Source organism: Somniosus microcephalus, chromosome 1 (assembly GCF_052327205.1).
Source record: "Somniosus microcephalus isolate GS21.2 chromosome 1, FLI_Smic_1.0, whole genome shotgun sequence".
NCBI classification, from domain to species: Eukaryota; Metazoa; Chordata; class Chondrichthyes; order Squaliformes; family Somniosidae; genus Somniosus; species Somniosus microcephalus.
Window position 1 is genome coordinate 109,254,970 of NC_140987.1, and position 18,448 is coordinate 109,273,417.

The following is an 18,448-nucleotide window of genomic DNA, read 5'->3' on the forward strand; positions in this document are numbered from 1 at the left end:
ACCTGCTTACCAAGAGACGACTAAGTGACTAAGGAAAGTGTATTGTGAAGAACTATTGTAAACTTGATTACCAGGCGCTTGTATATAAAAGTAAAAAATGCACATATTCATGTTTGTATTAATAGAAAGTAAATAACTGGAACCTCTACGAATATGATCTTTTCTTTTATAAAAATTGTGTCTGTCTGCTCTCCGTCTATTTGTTGCACTCTAATTTAATGTATTATTGATCAAGTAGTTACCAGGTGCCAATCACATATGAGTGCTACATTGGCTTCCGATCCACAGCACCTCAATTTTAAAATTCTCATCCTCATGTTCAAATCCCTCCGTGGCCTCACCCGACCCTATCTCTGTAAACTCCCACAGCCCTACAACCCTCCACGAACTCTGCGTTCCTCCAGATACATCGACGACATTTTCTTCCTATGGACCCATGGCGAAGAATCACTGAAAAGACTACACGATAACATCAACAAGTTCCATCCCACCATCAAACTCACCATGGACTACTCCTCGGAATCAGTCTCATTCCTGGACACACGAATCTCCATCAAAGACGGACACCTCAGCACTTCACTCTACCGCAAGCTCACGGACAACCTCACGATGCTTCACTTCTCCAGCTTCCACCCTAACCACGTTAAAGAAGCCATCCCCTATGGACAAGCCCTGCGAATACACAGGATCTGCTCAGACGAAGAGGAACGCGATGGACACCTACAGACACTGAAAGACGCCCTTGTAAGAACGGGATATGACGCTCGACTCGTCGATCGACAGTTCCGACGGGCCACAGCGAAAAATCGCATAGACCTCCTCAGAAGACAAACACGGGACACAACCAACAGAGTACCCTTCGTCGTCCAGTACTTCCCCGGAGCGGAGAAACTACGCCATGTTCTTCGCAGCCTTCAACATGTCATCGATGACGACGAACACCTCGCTAAGGCCATCCCCACGCCTCCACCACTCGCTTTCAAACAGCCGCCTAACCTCAAACAGACCATCGTTCGCAGCAAATTACCCAGCTTCCAGGAGAACAGCGACCATGACACCACACAACCCTGCCACAGCAACCTCTGCAAGACATGCCAGATCATCAACACAGATACCATCATCACACGTGAGGACACCACCCACCAGGTACATGGTACATACTCATGTGACTCGGCCAACGTTGTCTACCTCATATGTTGCAGGAAAGGATGCCCCGGAGCATGGTACATCGGCGAGACCATGCAGACACTGCGACAACGGATGAACGGACACCGCGCAACAATCACCAGGCAGGAGTGTTCCCTCCCAGTCGGGGAACACTTCAGCAGTCAAGGACATTCAGCCTCCGATCTTCGGGTAAGCATTCTCCAAGGTGGCCTTCGAGACACACGACAACGCAAAATCGTCGAGCAGAAACTGATAGCCAAGTTCCGCACCCATGTGGACGGCCTTAACCGAGATCTTGGGTTCATGTCACGCTACATGTAACCCCACCTGATGCAGGGTCATCCAGACTCGAGTCGACATTGGCTTGTTCTCTCTACACAGATGCGGCTGGACCTGCTGTGATTTCCAGCCAAAAAAAAAATGTTTTTTGTCTTTTTTTGTTTTTCATACAGACCCCAGCATCTGCAATATTTGACCCCTTGTGACCCCACCTCATTGTTCTTTGATGTAATGTTTCCCTGACTGACCTGTTTGGACACCATTCACACCTTTGACTACTGTGATTATCTCTCTGCCGAGGTGCGATAAATGGCAGTTGGAAAGGTTACCTGTAAACATCTGACATGATTCTCTGACTATACAAGCTGTGTCTTTATGCATTTCTCCACTTCACCTGAAGAAGGAGCAGCGCTCCGAAAGCTTGTGATTTCAAATAAAGCTGTTGGACTATAACCTGGTGTTGTGTGATTTCTTACATTTGTCCTCCAACTTAGACATCTTGTGCATCCCTCACTTTCTGTTTAGGCCCTATGCTCTGGACTTTGCTCCTCAAACCTCTTCACCTCTCCACCTCTCTCTCCTTTTAAGATGCTGCTTAAAAGCTACCTATTTGACCAAGCATTTGGTCACCTGTCCTAATGTCTCCTTCTTTGGCTTGTTGTTAATAGAGACTTAAAGGAATAGTGAGGAAAAGTGGGAGTCGAACAGAGAGGACAACAGAAGAAAGTGCGAGAATCATAGTGAGAGTGAAAAATAAAGGGACACAAAGTGAAAGATATTGGCTCAGATTTTTCTGGAGCGGGACATCCAGACCGTTGGCCAGACTTTTTTGTGCACGTTTAGGTTTTAAAAATATTTTGCCCACAAAGTTGCTGCAAGTGCAACTTCACTTTCTGGGCAAGAGAGGTTGATTGGCAGTCATTAACAATTATCACATTGTTAAAAGGCTACTTAAGCTGTTCACTACTTGACTTAACATTCTGTGGCAAGTTTAATGGGCAATTCATGGGGTATCTCTTCCTCGCCACAAGTTGCTGGCCGATTTGCGCATTAATGACGTGCGTCATTCAGACGCTGTTATTTTTTCTGCGAAATCTGGACCAAATAGAATAACAGAGAACGGAAAAGAGCAGAGAGGCAGTTACAGGACAAATGGGGTAGTTTCTCGTGTCAAAGATGTCATTACGCTGTCTTAGCACCTACACAATACCAAAAAGGTTGCACTTCAAAAAAAAAAAAAAAAAAAACAATTTTTCAGTCAGAAGTTCCCCACATATATTTTTGAATTATCGACTGTATCAAGCCCATGAGAAATGTCATCTCTAGTGCTTTCAATACTGTGGGAGTTTCCACCATTTAATCTAAAGTCGTTTGTGTTAACACTTGCATATAAAGTCTACACAGTGCAACAAATGTATTTTTGGTTAGGTCTGGTCTAAATTTTGGTGACTGCCACAATAACACCTGTGTGACTGAAATAATGTCTGTCTAAAGGTAACCTGGCTCTTTCAATGTTCTGTCATTGGTCTCTGCCTCACACCCTTCTTCCCTTCCCTCGCCACTCCACTCCACCAGGTAAGACATCATAGACTTATTTTTTTACTCTTTTACTCCCTCCCTGAGCCTCATGCGCTGTGAAAACAGTGTATTCTCACCATGGTTCGATGTCAACCATGATCCTACAGCCGTATTTTTGCTGTAGAAATGATGGTGAGGCTAACAGGCTCACCGTTATTAAAGTGTAAATGGGACAGCAACTTCCAGCGATAGCCAATGTGCAGTTAAATGCGGAAATCAGGCAGTTGCTATCCAAGTTGCCCTGCTCCTCCAGAAGCTGCGTTATACAGCTCAATATAGAGAGACACGGAATTGAAGTACATGGAATTGTGTGCAGTTGCTGTACTTATATGTGATATATACGGACTAAACTCGCTAGAAAAGATTGGGGCTTGTCCATTCCAGTGTAAGTACATTTTTAACAGCGTGATAAGCCTTAATTACTGCCAAACAATCTGTCTGGCACTGAAAATTAACTTTTGCACGTGTGGATTCTCATTCCATCGGATTTTAATTATTGCTGGAGATTTTTTAAAAAATGAAATAGTATTTTCTTTTACATTTTCTTTCTGCCTCTTTTATCTCCCTCTCTCTTAATCCAATCTTTTCTTTCTCTCTTTTGCTTTCTGTACCTGATTTGACATTGAATTAAATATTTTAACTGATACTACTTGGTTCAGACTCTGTGCTGCTCATTAATGATTCTTCAGTTTGATTGGTTAAGATGATGCACAGTTGCTAGCCCTGTTCACATAGGTCCCAGATACCCTGTAGAGGATGCCGTGCCGTTTTGACTTTCTAATTTACAGCCCAATGCAAAATCCCATATAAAGTCTGTGCACAAGTGTAATGGACGGCTGTCACTGTTCGCTCACCACTGAGAGAAAAATCCCGCCCAATGAGTTTTTGCTGTTTTTCGTCGATAATGTGCATGTTTGTTTAGTTATGTTCCAAATCGTTCTAGCCTGGTACTGGTGTCAAGGGTGTACCTTTGTATCTTTATATTGAAAGTCTTACATACGTTCTGTACTTCCTGTCCCAGAAACTTTGACTTATCACAATTTTTACGTTTTTACATTAACATTTACAATGTTAAAATGGCCTGTAAATATTTAAATACCTATTTTCCTATGTAAACAATAGCTTATCACAGTGTCATTCCAGGCTTCCGCCAGTAGGTTACGTTCTAGCGCCACTTGTTTTAGTCTCCCAACTGCTTCCCCTTTTATTGGCCACAGCTGTAAATTCCTTGGTCCTGCTGTAGTTTCTGTCTCTCCTATGCATAGCAAATTCCCTGAAAACTAAAACTGAAGAGTTCACTGTTTCTACATTTGCTATCTGTATAAATTGTTCTGATATTGCTCCCTCAGGCATCTGATCCAAACCATTCTCATTTCATGCTCCCTTCCTCACCTCTGGCCTTTCGTCTCAGCCAAGCTCATGTAGGTTTACTTCTGGCCTTGCTAGAATTTTCATGGCTTCCTGAACCTGGCACTGAATATTCCCATGTAAGGGCCTCTGTCCCTCGTATTTAGCTTGGAACAATTCTCCCATTTAATGTCGTTTTATGTTGCAGGTACATGTCATCAAATTGACTATGGGTTGTGTGCTGGCATTTGTGTATTATATATAGTATGAAGATGTCCTTAAAAGGGAAGCTATAGAGGACCTAGGAGATTGAGGAGTAGAAGGCTTGTCGCTAGCTCGTTTTTTTTTACAAATTTCTACTTTTCCTTTTTGTCCTATTCTCTAATTAATGTAATGCAACCATAGCACATACCTAAGCCTTTAACTGTGTCACTCCTGATGAAAGGTATAAGTGAAAGCTACTCCTAAGGCAATAGCGAAATACTGCGGATGCTGGAAATCTGAAACAACAGAAAATGCTGGAAACACTCAGCAGGTCGGGCAGCATCGCGGAGAGAGAAACAGAGTTAACGTTTCAGGCCGATGACCCTTCGTCAGAACTGGAAAAAGTTGGAACCTGATTTGTAACCCATCTTCCTCTTCTCTTTCTCTAAATGTGCCACAGGAAGCAGCGTTAGGCTCCAATAAAGCTACATACTGGCCCTTCACAGCGGCAAACTCCATCACACCCTCTCCCTCCCAAGCACCAACTCAGATACATTACTCCCGAGGGATCTAGAGGGAGTGCATTGAGTGAGACACATACAGGCAAGTTGAAGCAGATGGTGGTGCTGGTGGCTGAGGGGGCAGGAACCTGCTGTCCCAAGGGGCAGCTTGCATCTCACTTTAGCTGTTCAGTTGAGTGATCGGGACCACATGGTACTTACTTAAAAGAATGTTTATTAACCATCAAGTGCAAACATTAGACTATATTTTGATGGTCAGTGAGTCAGCATGGATATAAGATAAAATTTAAATCGACTGAATACAGTCAGTATTGCAGTTTCAAAGTGGACATTTCAGTGCATCGACATCAGTGAAGAAGAGCATTCAGTAACTCTGTACTGGAGCAGCTGATATCTTTACTAGATGGCAGTTTATGAGCTTACTACAATTCATTTTACCAACTAGACTAATACTGTTTATTCTGGTATAGAATTAGAGTCATAGAGGTATACAGCACAGAAAGAGGCCCTTCGGCCCATCGTGTCTGCGCCTCCATCAAGCCCTATCCGAATCCCATTTTCCAGCACTTGGTCCGTAGCCTTGTATGCTATGGCATTTCAAGTGCTCATCTAAATGCTTCTTGAATGTTGTGAGGGTCCCTGCCTCTACCATCCTTTCAGGCAGTGAGTTCCAGATCCAATTATTTATCATTCTTTGTGGAAAACAACAACAATTTGCATTTATATAATGCCTTTAATCTAGAAAAATGTCACAAGGCAATTCAGAAAATGGGTAAAAATGGACAACAAGCCACAGGAGATATTAGGAGGGGTGACTAAAAGCAGGGTCAAAGAGGTAGTTTTAATACATAGAAATGCATAGAAGTTACAACATGAAAATAGGCCATTTGACACAATGTGATCGTGTTGCCATTTGCCCTCCACGCAAGCAAATAGTTCTAATCACATTTACCAACCTCGTTCCCATATCCCTTCAAGTCCTTTTCCTTCATCCACCTACCAATGTAATCTTGAATGTTTACATAGTTTCTCCCTCAACCGCTAACCCTGTAAGTGAATTTCACAGCCTCAAAACTCTGTGAAGAGGTTTCTCCTGATCTCTGTTCTAAATCTCTTACATTTAATCTTGTACCTATGGCCCCTCGTACATGACCCTTCAACTACTGGAATCAGTCGGCTTCTATTCTGTATTCCATCCTTGCATAACTTTAAACATTTCTATCATTTCACCCTACAATCTGTATTGTTCTAAAGAGAAAGGCCCTAATCTTTCAAGTCTTTTCTGATACTCGGCAATATCGTAGTGAATCTGCGTTGTACCCTTTCAAAAGCCTCAATATTTTTCCTATAGTGTGGAACCCAATACTGCAAACAGTACTCTGAGATCTTATTAAGGTTTTTATATAGGCTCATTATTATCTCGTGGCCTCTATATTCTATACCTCTTATGCTAAAATCAAGAATTCTATTTTTTTTTTTTACAGCTTTATTAACCTGAGTTGCTACATTTAATGGCCTGTGAACCTGTACCCCCAAATCACTCTGCTGTTCCACAGCACCAAGCCTTCCTCCATTCAGAGTATAATACTACTGTTTTTTTTTACCAAAATACATCACTTCCCACCTACTGACATTGATTACCATCTGCCACTTTTGATCCCATTCACCCAGCTTCTCAATATCCCTTTGCAGCTTCCTTTGGTATTCTAAGGAATTAACTACTTCCTATTTTGGTTTCATCTGCAAATTTTGACACCATTCACTCTAGGCTGAGAGCCAAATCACATTAATGGTCCAAAATTTGTGGTTGAAGGCTTCCCATGGGCAGATGCCTCCGACCTGCAAAAAAATCTGCGAATTTACCTGGTGGTCCGGGAGTTTTGTAGATTTGCGCTCCTGGGCCTCTCCGGGTAACTGTGGGTAGAGGCCCACGTAGAAGGGGAATCCCCATTCATAATTATGGGGATTCTGTACATACGGAACTCCCATAAGTATGAATGGGGATCACTTAATTTATTTCATGTGTTCGTGTATTTAAAAAAAAAAATTATATTTAAAATTAAATATTTTAAACATTTAGGCCTAGAAATTGGGTATAGCCCCGCTTGAGGCGTTAGAACTGGCGCTGCGCAAAGTTTATAGCCAGACGAAACTTATCGCTGCCTGGCGAGATATTGGGTTGCATCGCCCCCAAAGGGGATTGAGGCGCTAACTCAGATGTTGCACGGGGCTCCTAAGGCGCAAAAGTTCAGGCGCTACCCAATATCGTCGCGGACGGGCGCAGCGCAGGTGATCTCAATTACCGGAAACCACGAGACTTCCAGGCGCCGGCCGGCTCTTAAAGGGGTGGGTCAGTCAGCCTGAGCTGCTACACTCAACGCCCTGTAAGCCTCAGAATCGGCGCTCGCCCTTTTCTGGCGCAACAAGCTTGGTGAGGATGGAGAAGGTGAGACAGAGAGCAGAGCGCTTCAGCACTGAGGCCCTGGACCACTTGGTGTCTGCAGTTGAGCGCCGTCGAGATGTTCTGTATCCTGACAATGGCAAGAGGCCGAAATCAGAAGGCTTACCGGCAATCTTGGAGGGAGGTTTCTCAGAGGGTCAACTCCAACAGCTTGGCGACCAGGACCCCTGTTCAGTGCAGGAAGAAATTCAACGACCTCACTCGGGTCGTTAGGGTGAGTGTTGGTTATGCAAACTTCTGATTCCCTCCCTCTGCACCTAACTTCGAGGACCCTGTTGCCATGATGCCCTAATGGCCATCTGTCAGCAAGCACCCATGGCCCTTTCTGGGCACACACATGGACATTTCTCTCAAGGCATCATGTAAGGGCCCTTGCACCATGGGGGGCATGAGATGATCTCTCAAGGCATCATGTAAGGGCTGTTGCGCCATGGGGGGCATGAGATCATCTCTCAAGACATCATGTAAGGGCTGTTGCACCATGGGGGGCATGAGATGATCTCTCAAGGCATCATGTTACAGAACTTCCCCTTCTTTCTCCTGCAGTCCAAGCTGGCGACGATGCAGAGGGAGCAGCGTCGAACCAGTGGCGGACCTCCACAAGTCGTCACTCTGACGGATCTCGAGGACAGAGTGCACTAGATTCTTGGAGGATGTCTGTCTGGTCCTGTTACCACTGCAGCTGCTGACTCCATTTCCGATAGCGAGGGTAAGGCGCTCTCCTTTTTCAGCTGTTTCCTTCCACTTGGTCCCCCCGCCAGCATGCTTCCTCAGTGTGCAGCCATGTCAGAGCCTTGCCGCAATCTGCCATGCCTTTCCGCCAACCTGTCCTTTTGCTAAAGCCACTCTTCCACCTCCCTGCTTTCAGATGATGCATCACCAAGTGGGGATCAACGCCCTGAAGCTGCCAGTGCCAGTGCCTCCGGAGTTGAGGATCAGGAGGAAGCCGGCCCATCCGCTCCAATCTCAGAGAAGCATACACATGTACAGACTGGGGATAGTAGTTCCCAGGATGGGAGGGGGGGGGTGCTCTGATGATCAGGCAGTTGCCGGACCAAGCGGCATGCAGCAACGCAAGGGGGGTAGGCAAGTTCGGCCACCGTCTCCCCGGAGGGCAAGGCAGGTAGTGATGACTGCTGCACAGAGTGCAGAGGAGGTGCGTCGCCTGGCTGAAATGAGCACCCAGGCCCGGCTCAGGCACACTGAGCTGATGGCTGCAGTGGGGAGGATGCCTCAGTCAATAGATTCACTGTCAAAGAGTGTGTTGGAGTTCGGGGCAACAATGGACAGGACTCTCCAGGGCTTCGGGACAACAATGGAGAGGACTGTCCAGGGCTTCGAGGCCGCTATGGAAAGGACTGTTCAGGGCTTCGGACAATCCCTGGAAAGGTCTGTCCAGGGCTTGTCTGAGGCAGTGGAGCGGTCAGCACCGGCCTTGTCCGAAGCAATGGAAAGAACTGTCCAGGGCTTCTCCGAAGCACTGGCACCTGGCTCACAGGTCCTCACTGCTGCCACGCAGTCACTTGCCGGCCTCGTCCACACCCAGATTGAGGCAACGCGAACTCTCACTGCAGCCACCCTATCTGCCTCAGCTAGGATCACTCCGGGCCCTTCCAGTCCCACACGAGGCCAGGAATCAGTGGAGCAGTCGCTTGTGGCGGTGGAGCCGAGCCGGTCCGCTGCGAGAGGCAGTGTGTCGTCCGACCATGGTGCAGGTGTCCTCTCTCGGCAGGTGACCATTGCTCATGCCTCCGCTGGAACGTCTGCAGTGCAGCTGCCACCACCTGCAGTTCACACTGCTTCCAGCCATGGCCAGATCAAGCAGCCAGCCTCCGCACCCTCCAAGCCCAGAGGTCGTCCAGGCCGTCCATCAGGGGCTTCTGCACTTCCAGACAGTTAGCAGGCGTCCCCCAGCCTTCACCCCGCCACTGGGGTTCAATTACGTCGGAGCAGCAGGGAGGGAAGGGGCCGAGCGCGAAAGAGAAGTTGTTCTCCATCAAGGGGCCAGCAGTAGAGGGAGGTCCTGAGATGTTTCTTTGGCCAAACTCGAGGAGACCCTCACCTGTTGGAATTGTTGGAAAAAGTTTGTTCAGTTTGGCGGCTTTGCCGAAGAATTTATTGTTATTTTGTTTGTTATGGTTTCTGTTGACATGACGTTGTTTTGCTGTAAGGAAAGACTTTTGTGACAATAAAGAGAAGTTTAAATGTGCTAAGGTGTATGTGGTGTATGTGCCTTTAAGAGCAATTGTGGTGTATGTGCCTTTAAGAGCCCCAGGTGTGCGTAATGCCGGTAATTGCCACTTACATAGATACATAGATACATAGAAGATAGGAGCAGGAGTAGGCCATTCGGCCCTTCGTGCCTGCTCCGCCATTTAATGAGATCATGGCTGATCCTTTAATTCAGTATCCCGTCCCCGCCTTCTCTCCGTAACCCTTAACCCCTTTTGCCCGTAGAAATATATCTAATTCCCTCTTAAATATATTTAATGAGCTGGCGTACACTGCCCTCTGTGGCAATGAGTTCCACAGGTTCACCACTCTCTGAGTGAAGAAATTCCCCCTCATCTCTGTCCTAAATGGTTTAGCCCTTATCCTTAAATTATGTCCTCTAGTTCTGTTCTCACCCGCCAAGGGAAACATTCCTTCTGCATCCAGTCTGTCTAGACCTGTCAGAATTTTATACACTTCTATGAGGTCCCCTCTCAATCTTCTAAACTCCAGTGTGTACATCCCTAAACTACATAGTCTCTCCTCATAGGTCATTCCCGCCATTCCTGGTATCAGCCTGGTGAATCGCCGCTGCACCCCCTCCATGGCAAGAACATCCTTCCTCAGATGAGGCGACCAAAACTGTACACAGTACTCGAGGTGTGGTCTCACCAGTGCCCTGTACAGCTGCAGCAAGGTATCCCTGTTCCTGTATTCTAACCCTTTTGCTATGAAGGCCAGCATACCGTTTGCCTTCTTGACCGCCTGTTGCACCTGCATGCTCGCCTTCAGTGACTGGTGTACAAGAACACCCAGGTCTCTCTGTACTTCCCCCTCTCCCAATCTATTGCCATTTAAATAATAATTTGCCCTCCCGTTCCTGCACCCAAGGTGGATAACTTCGCACTTGTCCACATTATAGTGCATCTGCCATTTATCCGCCCAATCGCCCAGTCTGTCCAAATCGCTCTGGAGCTTCCTGGTCTCTTCCTCTGAGCCCACCCCACCTCCTAGTTTAGTGTCGTCTGCAAATTTGGAAATGCTGCATCCGACTCCCTGATCCAGGTCATTAATGTAAATTGTGAACAGCTGGGGGCCCAGGACAGATCCCTGTGGTACCCCACTTGTTACTGCCTGCCATTCAGAAAATGAGCCGTTTATTCCAACTCTCTGTTTTCTATCTGACAGCCAGTTCCCTATCCACGCCAAAACTTTCCCCTTTATCCCATGAGCCTCAATTTTCCATGCTAATCTTTTATGTGGGACCTTATCGAAGGCCTTTTGGAAGTCCAGGTACACCACATCTACTGGCTCTCCCCCATCTATTCTACCAGTTACTCCCTCAAAAAATTCCAATAGATTAGTCAAGCACGATTTACCCTTTGTAAATCCATGTTGACTCTGTCCTATCCTGTCCCCATTTGCTAAGTGCTCCGCTATTTCATCCTTAATGATGGACTCCAGCATTTTGCCCACAACTGATGTAAGGCTTACAGGTCTGTAATTACCTGCTTTTTCCCTACCCCCCTTTTTGAATAGTGGGGTAACGTTAGCTACCCTCCAATCCATCGGCACTGTTCCCGAGTCTAATGAATTCTGAAAAATCATCCTTAGTGCATCCGCTATCTCTAGGGCCACCTCCTTCAGTACCCTAGGATGCATGTTATCAGGCCCTGGGGATTTGTCCACCTTCAATCCCTTTAGCTTCCTTAACACCATATCCTTAGAGATATTGATTTGCGTCAGTTCCTCCTTTGCCAATGTCCCTATTTTTCCCGATATCCCAGGGAGGTTTTTTGTGTCTTCCTTCGTAAAGACTGACCCAAAGTATGCATTTAGTTGATCTGCCATTTCCTTATTTCCCATTATATATTCCCCCGTATCTGACTGCAATGGACCAACTTTGGTTTTCACCAGTCTTTTCCTTTTGATATATTTATAAAAGCTTTTGGAGTTAGTTTTTATATTTTCCGCCAGCTTGTTTTCGTAAGCTATTTTGCCCCTCTTGATCATGCCCTTTGCCCTCCTTTGCTCTATCTTAAACTGTTCCCAATCTTCCGCTCTGGCGCTTTTTTTGGCTATTTTATACGCCCTATCTTTGGATTTTATGCTGTCTCTAATTTCCCCTGTTATCCACGGTTGAGTCACCTTTTTAGATTTCCTTTTATGCCAGATTGGTATAAACAATTTTTGCAATTTTGTCATTCTATCTTTAAATGTTTGCCATTGTTTATCTACCTCCAGTCCTCTCAGGAACGTTGTCCAATCAGACCTACTCAGTTCCCGTCTCATGGCATCATAATTCCCCTTGTTTAAATTCAGGACCTTAGTCTCTGAGTCAATTTCTTCGCTCTCCATTTCGAGTGAGAAATCGATCATGTTATGATCGCTCTGACCCAAGGGTCCCCGTACAACAAGATTACTGATTAGTCCCTTCTCATTGCACAGTACCCAGTCCAATATAGCCTGGGCTATATAAGCCTGTGTATTGTGTATATCCTTTAGAACCCCCCCCAGACTTGCTTAGTAAATACCTATGAACCAACTCCTGTCTTCAGTGTTTTTATCCACACACGGACACTACAGTGGCGACGAAGTGGAAACGGACTTACCTGCAATTCGGCAGCACCTCAAGGACATCGATTCCTCCAGCGTCCAGGAGACTCAAGGAAGTAATAGAAACTGTGGTTTCACCAGCTGGCCAAGCTGGTGGCAGGTACTGCGCTAATCCTTCCTGGGCATCAGGCTGGGGCTCCAGCGGCGGGCTCTACAGCTGAGACAGGCAGCGAAATCGGAGGCAAGCAATAACGGACTGGGAGGGTGCACTCGGGAGACGGCCGGCGCGGCAAGCAGGTCAGCGTTTAGACCTCCGTCGGGAACGAGTCTCCAACAGTGAATAAACGGAAACCACAGTAAAACAGCGTTGTTATCGGTAGCAGCAGCGGGAAAGTGCAGGAAGCGCCATATCGTTGCTACAGAGAGAAAAAAAAAGCGCGGAAGCGCCATATCTTTTTTGAAATGCCTAAGTCTGGCAATATTGATGCTTTTGATAACGAAACAGAGCCTAACTTTGGCAATATTGATGTTTTTGATAACAAGATAGAGAATTGGACCACATATGTAGAAAGAGTGGAGGTGTTTTGCACCGCAAATGGAATAGAAGATGAAAAAAAAGCTTCAGTGCTTCTGGATCTAATGGGCGCAGAAACATACAAGCTGTTACGCAACTTAATCACTCCAGCCGAACCGATGGACAAGAATTTTGAGGAGATTGTTGATACCCTACACTGCCAATTCGAGGCATGACTGGCAGATTCTCTGCAAGACAAATTCATCTGCGATCCCCTAAGTGTAGAAACACAAAAAAAGGTATCTTCTGGAAAAGATTTAACACTGGACAAGGCTTTCAGTGCAATAGGAGCGGCAAAGATACAGCAAAGGCCACAGGACTTCGGCACCCATGAAATGACACGGGGTTTCAAGAGATGTTATCGCTGCGGCAGATCCAACCATGACCAGAGGGATTGCTGGTTCAAAGAAAAAGCATGCAGGCGATGCGGAAAGATGGGACACATTCCACGTGTATGCCGATCTGAAAATAAAAAATCCACTAACGGGAAAAGAATCAATAAGGAAAAGCACAGAAAGGTACAAATGATGACGGACAGTAGCTCCAAAGACCAGAAGAGCGAAAGCGACTCCGGGAACAAGAGACTAAGCTCTCTCAAATTACATAATGTAATTGCCAATGAAGATTACCAGACCATTTGGGTTACCCTCATAATAGCAGGGTCCCCAGTTAAAATGGAGCTAGATACAGGATCAGCTCTAACCGTAATAAATCGACGAGATTACGAGAGGCTATTTTTGCATATACCTCTAAAAGACACATCCATTATCTTAAAAACATATACGGGGCAGAAAGTATACCCCAAAGGAAAAATAAAGGTGCCTGCGGTATACAACGGCAAAGAAATACAAAAGTTGTATTTATACATTCTACAAGATGGTGGTCCACCGTTGTTGGGACGTGAATGGATAAGGAAGATACGTTTAGACTGGCACTCCATTCAGGCACTGACGGTGACCAGTAAGGAAAAAAACAATGATGACATCATACCTGAACGATTAAAAGACATCTTGGCCAACGCCAAAGAAGTGTTTCAAGAGAAACTAGGAACCTTGAAAGGCATCACCGCCTCAATAAAAGTGGAAGATGCAGCAATTCCAAAAAATTTTAAGGCAAGACCGGTGCCATACGCAATACGTCCGGCAGTCGAGGCAGAGCTGGAGAATTTGGAAAAGGCAGGTTTATTATCCAAATAGATTGGAGCGAATGGGCAACACCCATCGTTCCAGTCATGAAAAAAGCATTGAAAAATAACTCTGAGGAACAGAGAAAAATTTGCATCTGTGGGGACTTTAAGGTGACTGTAAACCCGGTCCTTCACACGGTACAGTATCCTCTTCCGAGGATAGAAGATATTTTCGCCTCACTATCCGGAGGAAAACGTTTCACAAAAATTGACTTGGCACAGGCATATCTACAGATGGAGGTTGAGGAGACCTCTAAAAAGTATCTCACAATAAACACACACAAAGGCCTGTACCAGTACAATCGACTGGTTTTTGGAGTAGCATCAGCTCCAGCTATCTGGCAAAGAGCTATGGAGCAAGTCCTGCAAGGGATTCCGGGGACTCAGTGTTACCTAGCTGACATCCTTTATAACAGGAGAAAACGACAACGAGCACCTTGCCAATTTGGAGCAGGTGCTCACTAGGCTGAAAGAACGGGGCCTACGAGCAAATCGCCCCAAGTGCGAATTTTTCCAAAATCAGATATCATATTGTGGCCACATAATTAATAAGGAAGGGTTGCATAAGTCACCTGAAAAAATTGAAGCAGTTATAAAAGCCCCAGCACCTGAAAATGTTTCACAATTAAGGTCATTCCTGGGATTAATAAATTACTATCATAAATTTTTACCGAACTTATCAACTATTCTACACCCTCTTAATGATCTTCTACAGACAGGAGTGATTTGGAAATGGAACGAAGACTGTAAACGTGCCTTCCATAAATGTAAAGACTTAATCACATCTGAGAAAGTTTTGGCTCATTACAACCCATCACTACCAATCAGACTGGCGTGCGATGCATCCCCTTACGGCATAGGAGCGGTATTGTCCCATAGATTCCCTGATGGCTCGGAACGGCCGATAGCTTTTGCGTCACGCTCATTGAACTCAGCTGAGTGTAACTATTCCCTGATAGACAGGGAAGCACTCGGCCTGGTATGGGGAGTGAAGAAATTCAACCATTACCTACACGGACAAAAATTTACCTTGCTGACTGACCATCAACCCCTCATCTCCATATTCAACCCTAAGAAAGGTGTCCCCATTATGACGGCACAAAGACTACAGAGGTGGTCCCTTTTTCTAGGGGCACACCAATACAACATTGAATACAAAGGGTCAAAACAGCATGGGAATGCTGACGGTTTATCGCGCCTGCCGTTGCCAACGATAGAAGAGGCACCTACAGTAGACCCAGTAGAGATATTCCACTCTACCATAGTGGAATGTTTACCGGTGACAAATTCTGCCATTGAAAGGGAGACCAGAAATGACCCTACTCTCTCATGGGTCTACAATTTAACAATGAAGGGATGGCCAGCACATGGCGAACCACTGTTGCCAGCATTCTCGCAAAGAAGAGAACAGCTGTCAGTGTGCCGAGGAACCTTGATGTGTGGATCCAGAGTGGTGATTCCACCCAAACTCCAGGATAAAGTGCTAAAGGAGCTTCACGAGGGGCATCTGGGTGGAGTGAAAATGAAGAACCTAGCTAGGGCGTTTGTATGGTGGCCAGGTATCGATGGAGACATCGAAGACATGACCAAGAGCTGCCTAGGATGCCAGAAGGTCCAAAATGCTCCGCCACAGGCCCCTCTACATCCATGGGAGTGGCCCTCATCTCCCTGGCAAAGGGTGCACATCGACTTTGCTGGTCCATTTATGGACTCAATGTTCTTAATCGCAGTTGATGCACACTCCAAGTGGCCGGAGGTAATAAAGATGTCCTCCACCACCACGGAAAAAACCATCACAGTATTAAGGACCATATTTGCCAGGAATGGGCTGCCGGAACAGATATGTTCTGATAATGGACCGCAATTTGTGTCCGAAGAATTCAGAAAGTTCTTAAAGAACAATGGGGTAAAGCACTACACGTCCGCCCCATACCATCCCGCCACCAATGGATTGGCTGAAAGGTTTGTCCAGACCTTCAAGAAGGCCATAAAGGCCATGGGTAATGAAGACATAAAACTTCAGCACAAGGTGGATAACTTCTTATTTGCATATAGGAATGCAACACATATGGTTACAAACCAAACTCTCGCCATGATGTTCTACAATAGAAACCTAAGATGCCGGCTGGATTTGGTCAAGCCCAACATCCGAAGGGACGTGGAGAACCGGCAGTTTCAGGGCATGAATGAAAGGCCAACTAGGGCCTTCCAGATAGGCCAACCGGTTTTGGCCCGGGACTACCGTACCGAGAAATGGCAGCCTGGAACTATCTGCACGCGACTAGGACCACTGACGTATACCGTGGACATCGGAGAAAGCATAATAAGGCGCCATGCTGACCAAATCATCAAGTCATCCGAAAAGGGACAACCTACACCACCACGCTATACATCTAACGATGACGTAGAGATACCCATATCTACCTCCGATCCGGTGATACTGGAGCCCGATGAACCCGACACTGGCCTTCAAGCTGAATCAGCCTTGCCAGAAGAACCTACTACACCACCAGAAACTACTACACCCCCGAGGCGTTATCCGGACCGAGTCAGGAAGCCTCCTGAGAGACTAACTTATAATTAATTAATACAGCAATGTATATTATTTTGCATATAACATGTAATTAATAATTACTTAAAATATGATGTACTAGTTAGCTAGAAGGGGAGGAATTGTGGTGTATGTGCCTTTAAGAGCCCCAGGTGTGCGTAATGCCGGTAATTGCCACTTGGGCTATATAAGCCTGTGTATTGTGTATATCCTTTAGAACCCCCCCCAGACTTGCTTAGTAAATACCTATGAACCAACTCCTGTCTTCAGTGTCTTTATCTACACACGGACACTATAGTGTACGTGAATAATTAGTGATGCTGGCCTTCAGATGCTTTCAAACATCCAAAGTGCGCAGCAGTTAAGACACTCATCATTCCGCCAGAGGGGCCTCGAGACGACTCCTCATGAGCCAGTGACGGATGTCCCTTCCACTTTCAGGAGCCCTTCCATCTTCCTCCTCCTGCTCCTCCTCCTCCTCGTCCGCTTGCTCCTCCTCCTCCGCCTGCTTCTCCAGGGTCAGAGGGAAGGTGATGAATTGACGCCTTCTCCTATAAAGGGCAGCTGTAACTTGTCGGATGCAGCAGTGGACTGCAGCCTGAGAGATATTCGCGATGTCCCCAATGGCTCACTGAAAGGATCCATTGCCATAAAAATTGAGGCCAACAGTCAGTTTAGCGGCCACCGACAGAGAGGTCATGCACCGTTGACGCGGCTGCAGATCCTCAGTAAGCAGGTGGCACAGCTCAGTAACAACGTCCATCCCGATTCGGAGCCTTCGCACACACTGCTCCTCCGACATGTCAAGGTATGACCCCTAAAGACCCTCGCAGCATACCCTCGGATTGGGCAACCTCCATTGCCCCTCCTCCTTCTGGCAAATCCCGGCCCCCTCTCCCGCCGTCTTTCTGCCCCTTCATAGTGTTCGGCCAGGAGCCCGTCACCCTCCAAAGCATCTCCCATTCCGATGCCAGTTGGTCAGAAGGCTGTTAGGTCCAGTGCTCCAACTGCTCCGGACAGGTTTGAGGGTCCCAATTACTCGAATGCTAAAATCAAAAAACTCTGCTCCACAGTAGCTCCCCAAATCTCTCCACCAACGATTGCAATGAACAGGCCAAGTAGCTGAAGCTTCTATACTAGAGCTGTCCCCTTTAAATAGCGCCCCCCAACTCCGAGAAGGGCCTGCTAACGCTCCCTCGAACTGTCACTAATAGCGCTAGGCGTTAAGGCTCCGGGCGCCACCCAATATCCGCTCAGGCGCCCCTAAAAGGCGTTGCACGATGAAATGACGTCATTATGCGCTTGCGCTCGCGGGCGCGCGCAAACACTTAGCGCAGGCGTTAAATGTATAGTCAATATGGGAGTTGTCGCTATCTTCATTGCGCCCGCCCCAACATTAGGCAACGCCCCAATTCTCGGTCTTTTAAGGCGCTAACCGCTGGCGCAAACAACCCAATTTCTAGGCCTTAATTTTTTGGAAAAAAAAGTATATGTTTTAATGGGGCTAAAAATAAACTTACCTTATTAGACAGGCTCTCTAATGTATAAATGAGTGATATAATTTTATTTTTCTATTTTTTAAAACTCTTACGCTGGTAAAAGCAGACCTTACGTCTGCTTTTACCAGGCGTAAGAATTTCAAGGGCATTCGCTGGGCAGAAGTTGGGCAAATAGCGCAACTCTCCGCCTGCGGAGGCCCTTCTCCCGGGGATGTGGTTCGCAAGTTCCGGGTTTTCGCATATGCGCTTCGCATGCGTACGCACCCGTAGGGCTCGCAAATTACTGCCCATTATATACAATGAAGAGAAATCGT

At 46.4% G+C, this 18,448-nt stretch overlaps 1 protein-coding gene across 4 annotated transcripts in view; it reads left to right on the plus strand.

Moving 5' to 3' along the window:
- Positions 1-18,448, plus strand: part of LOC147124286 (methylglutaconyl-CoA hydratase, mitochondrial-like) — a 610,977-nt gene that overhangs the window by 178,209 nt on the left and 414,320 nt on the right. For 2 of the 4 annotated variants that reach the window (XM_085984589.1, XM_085984596.1), the window contains one exon: positions 370-2,696. The exons of the other annotated variants lie outside the window; for them this stretch is intronic. In XM_085984589.1, the coding sequence (XP_085840715.1) occupies positions 370-1,488 (1,119 nt within the window). In that variant the 3' untranslated portion in view covers positions 1,489-2,696. Of the gene's footprint in view, positions 1-369; positions 2,697-18,448 lie in introns of those variants that run through there. 4 annotated transcript variants of the gene reach the window in all.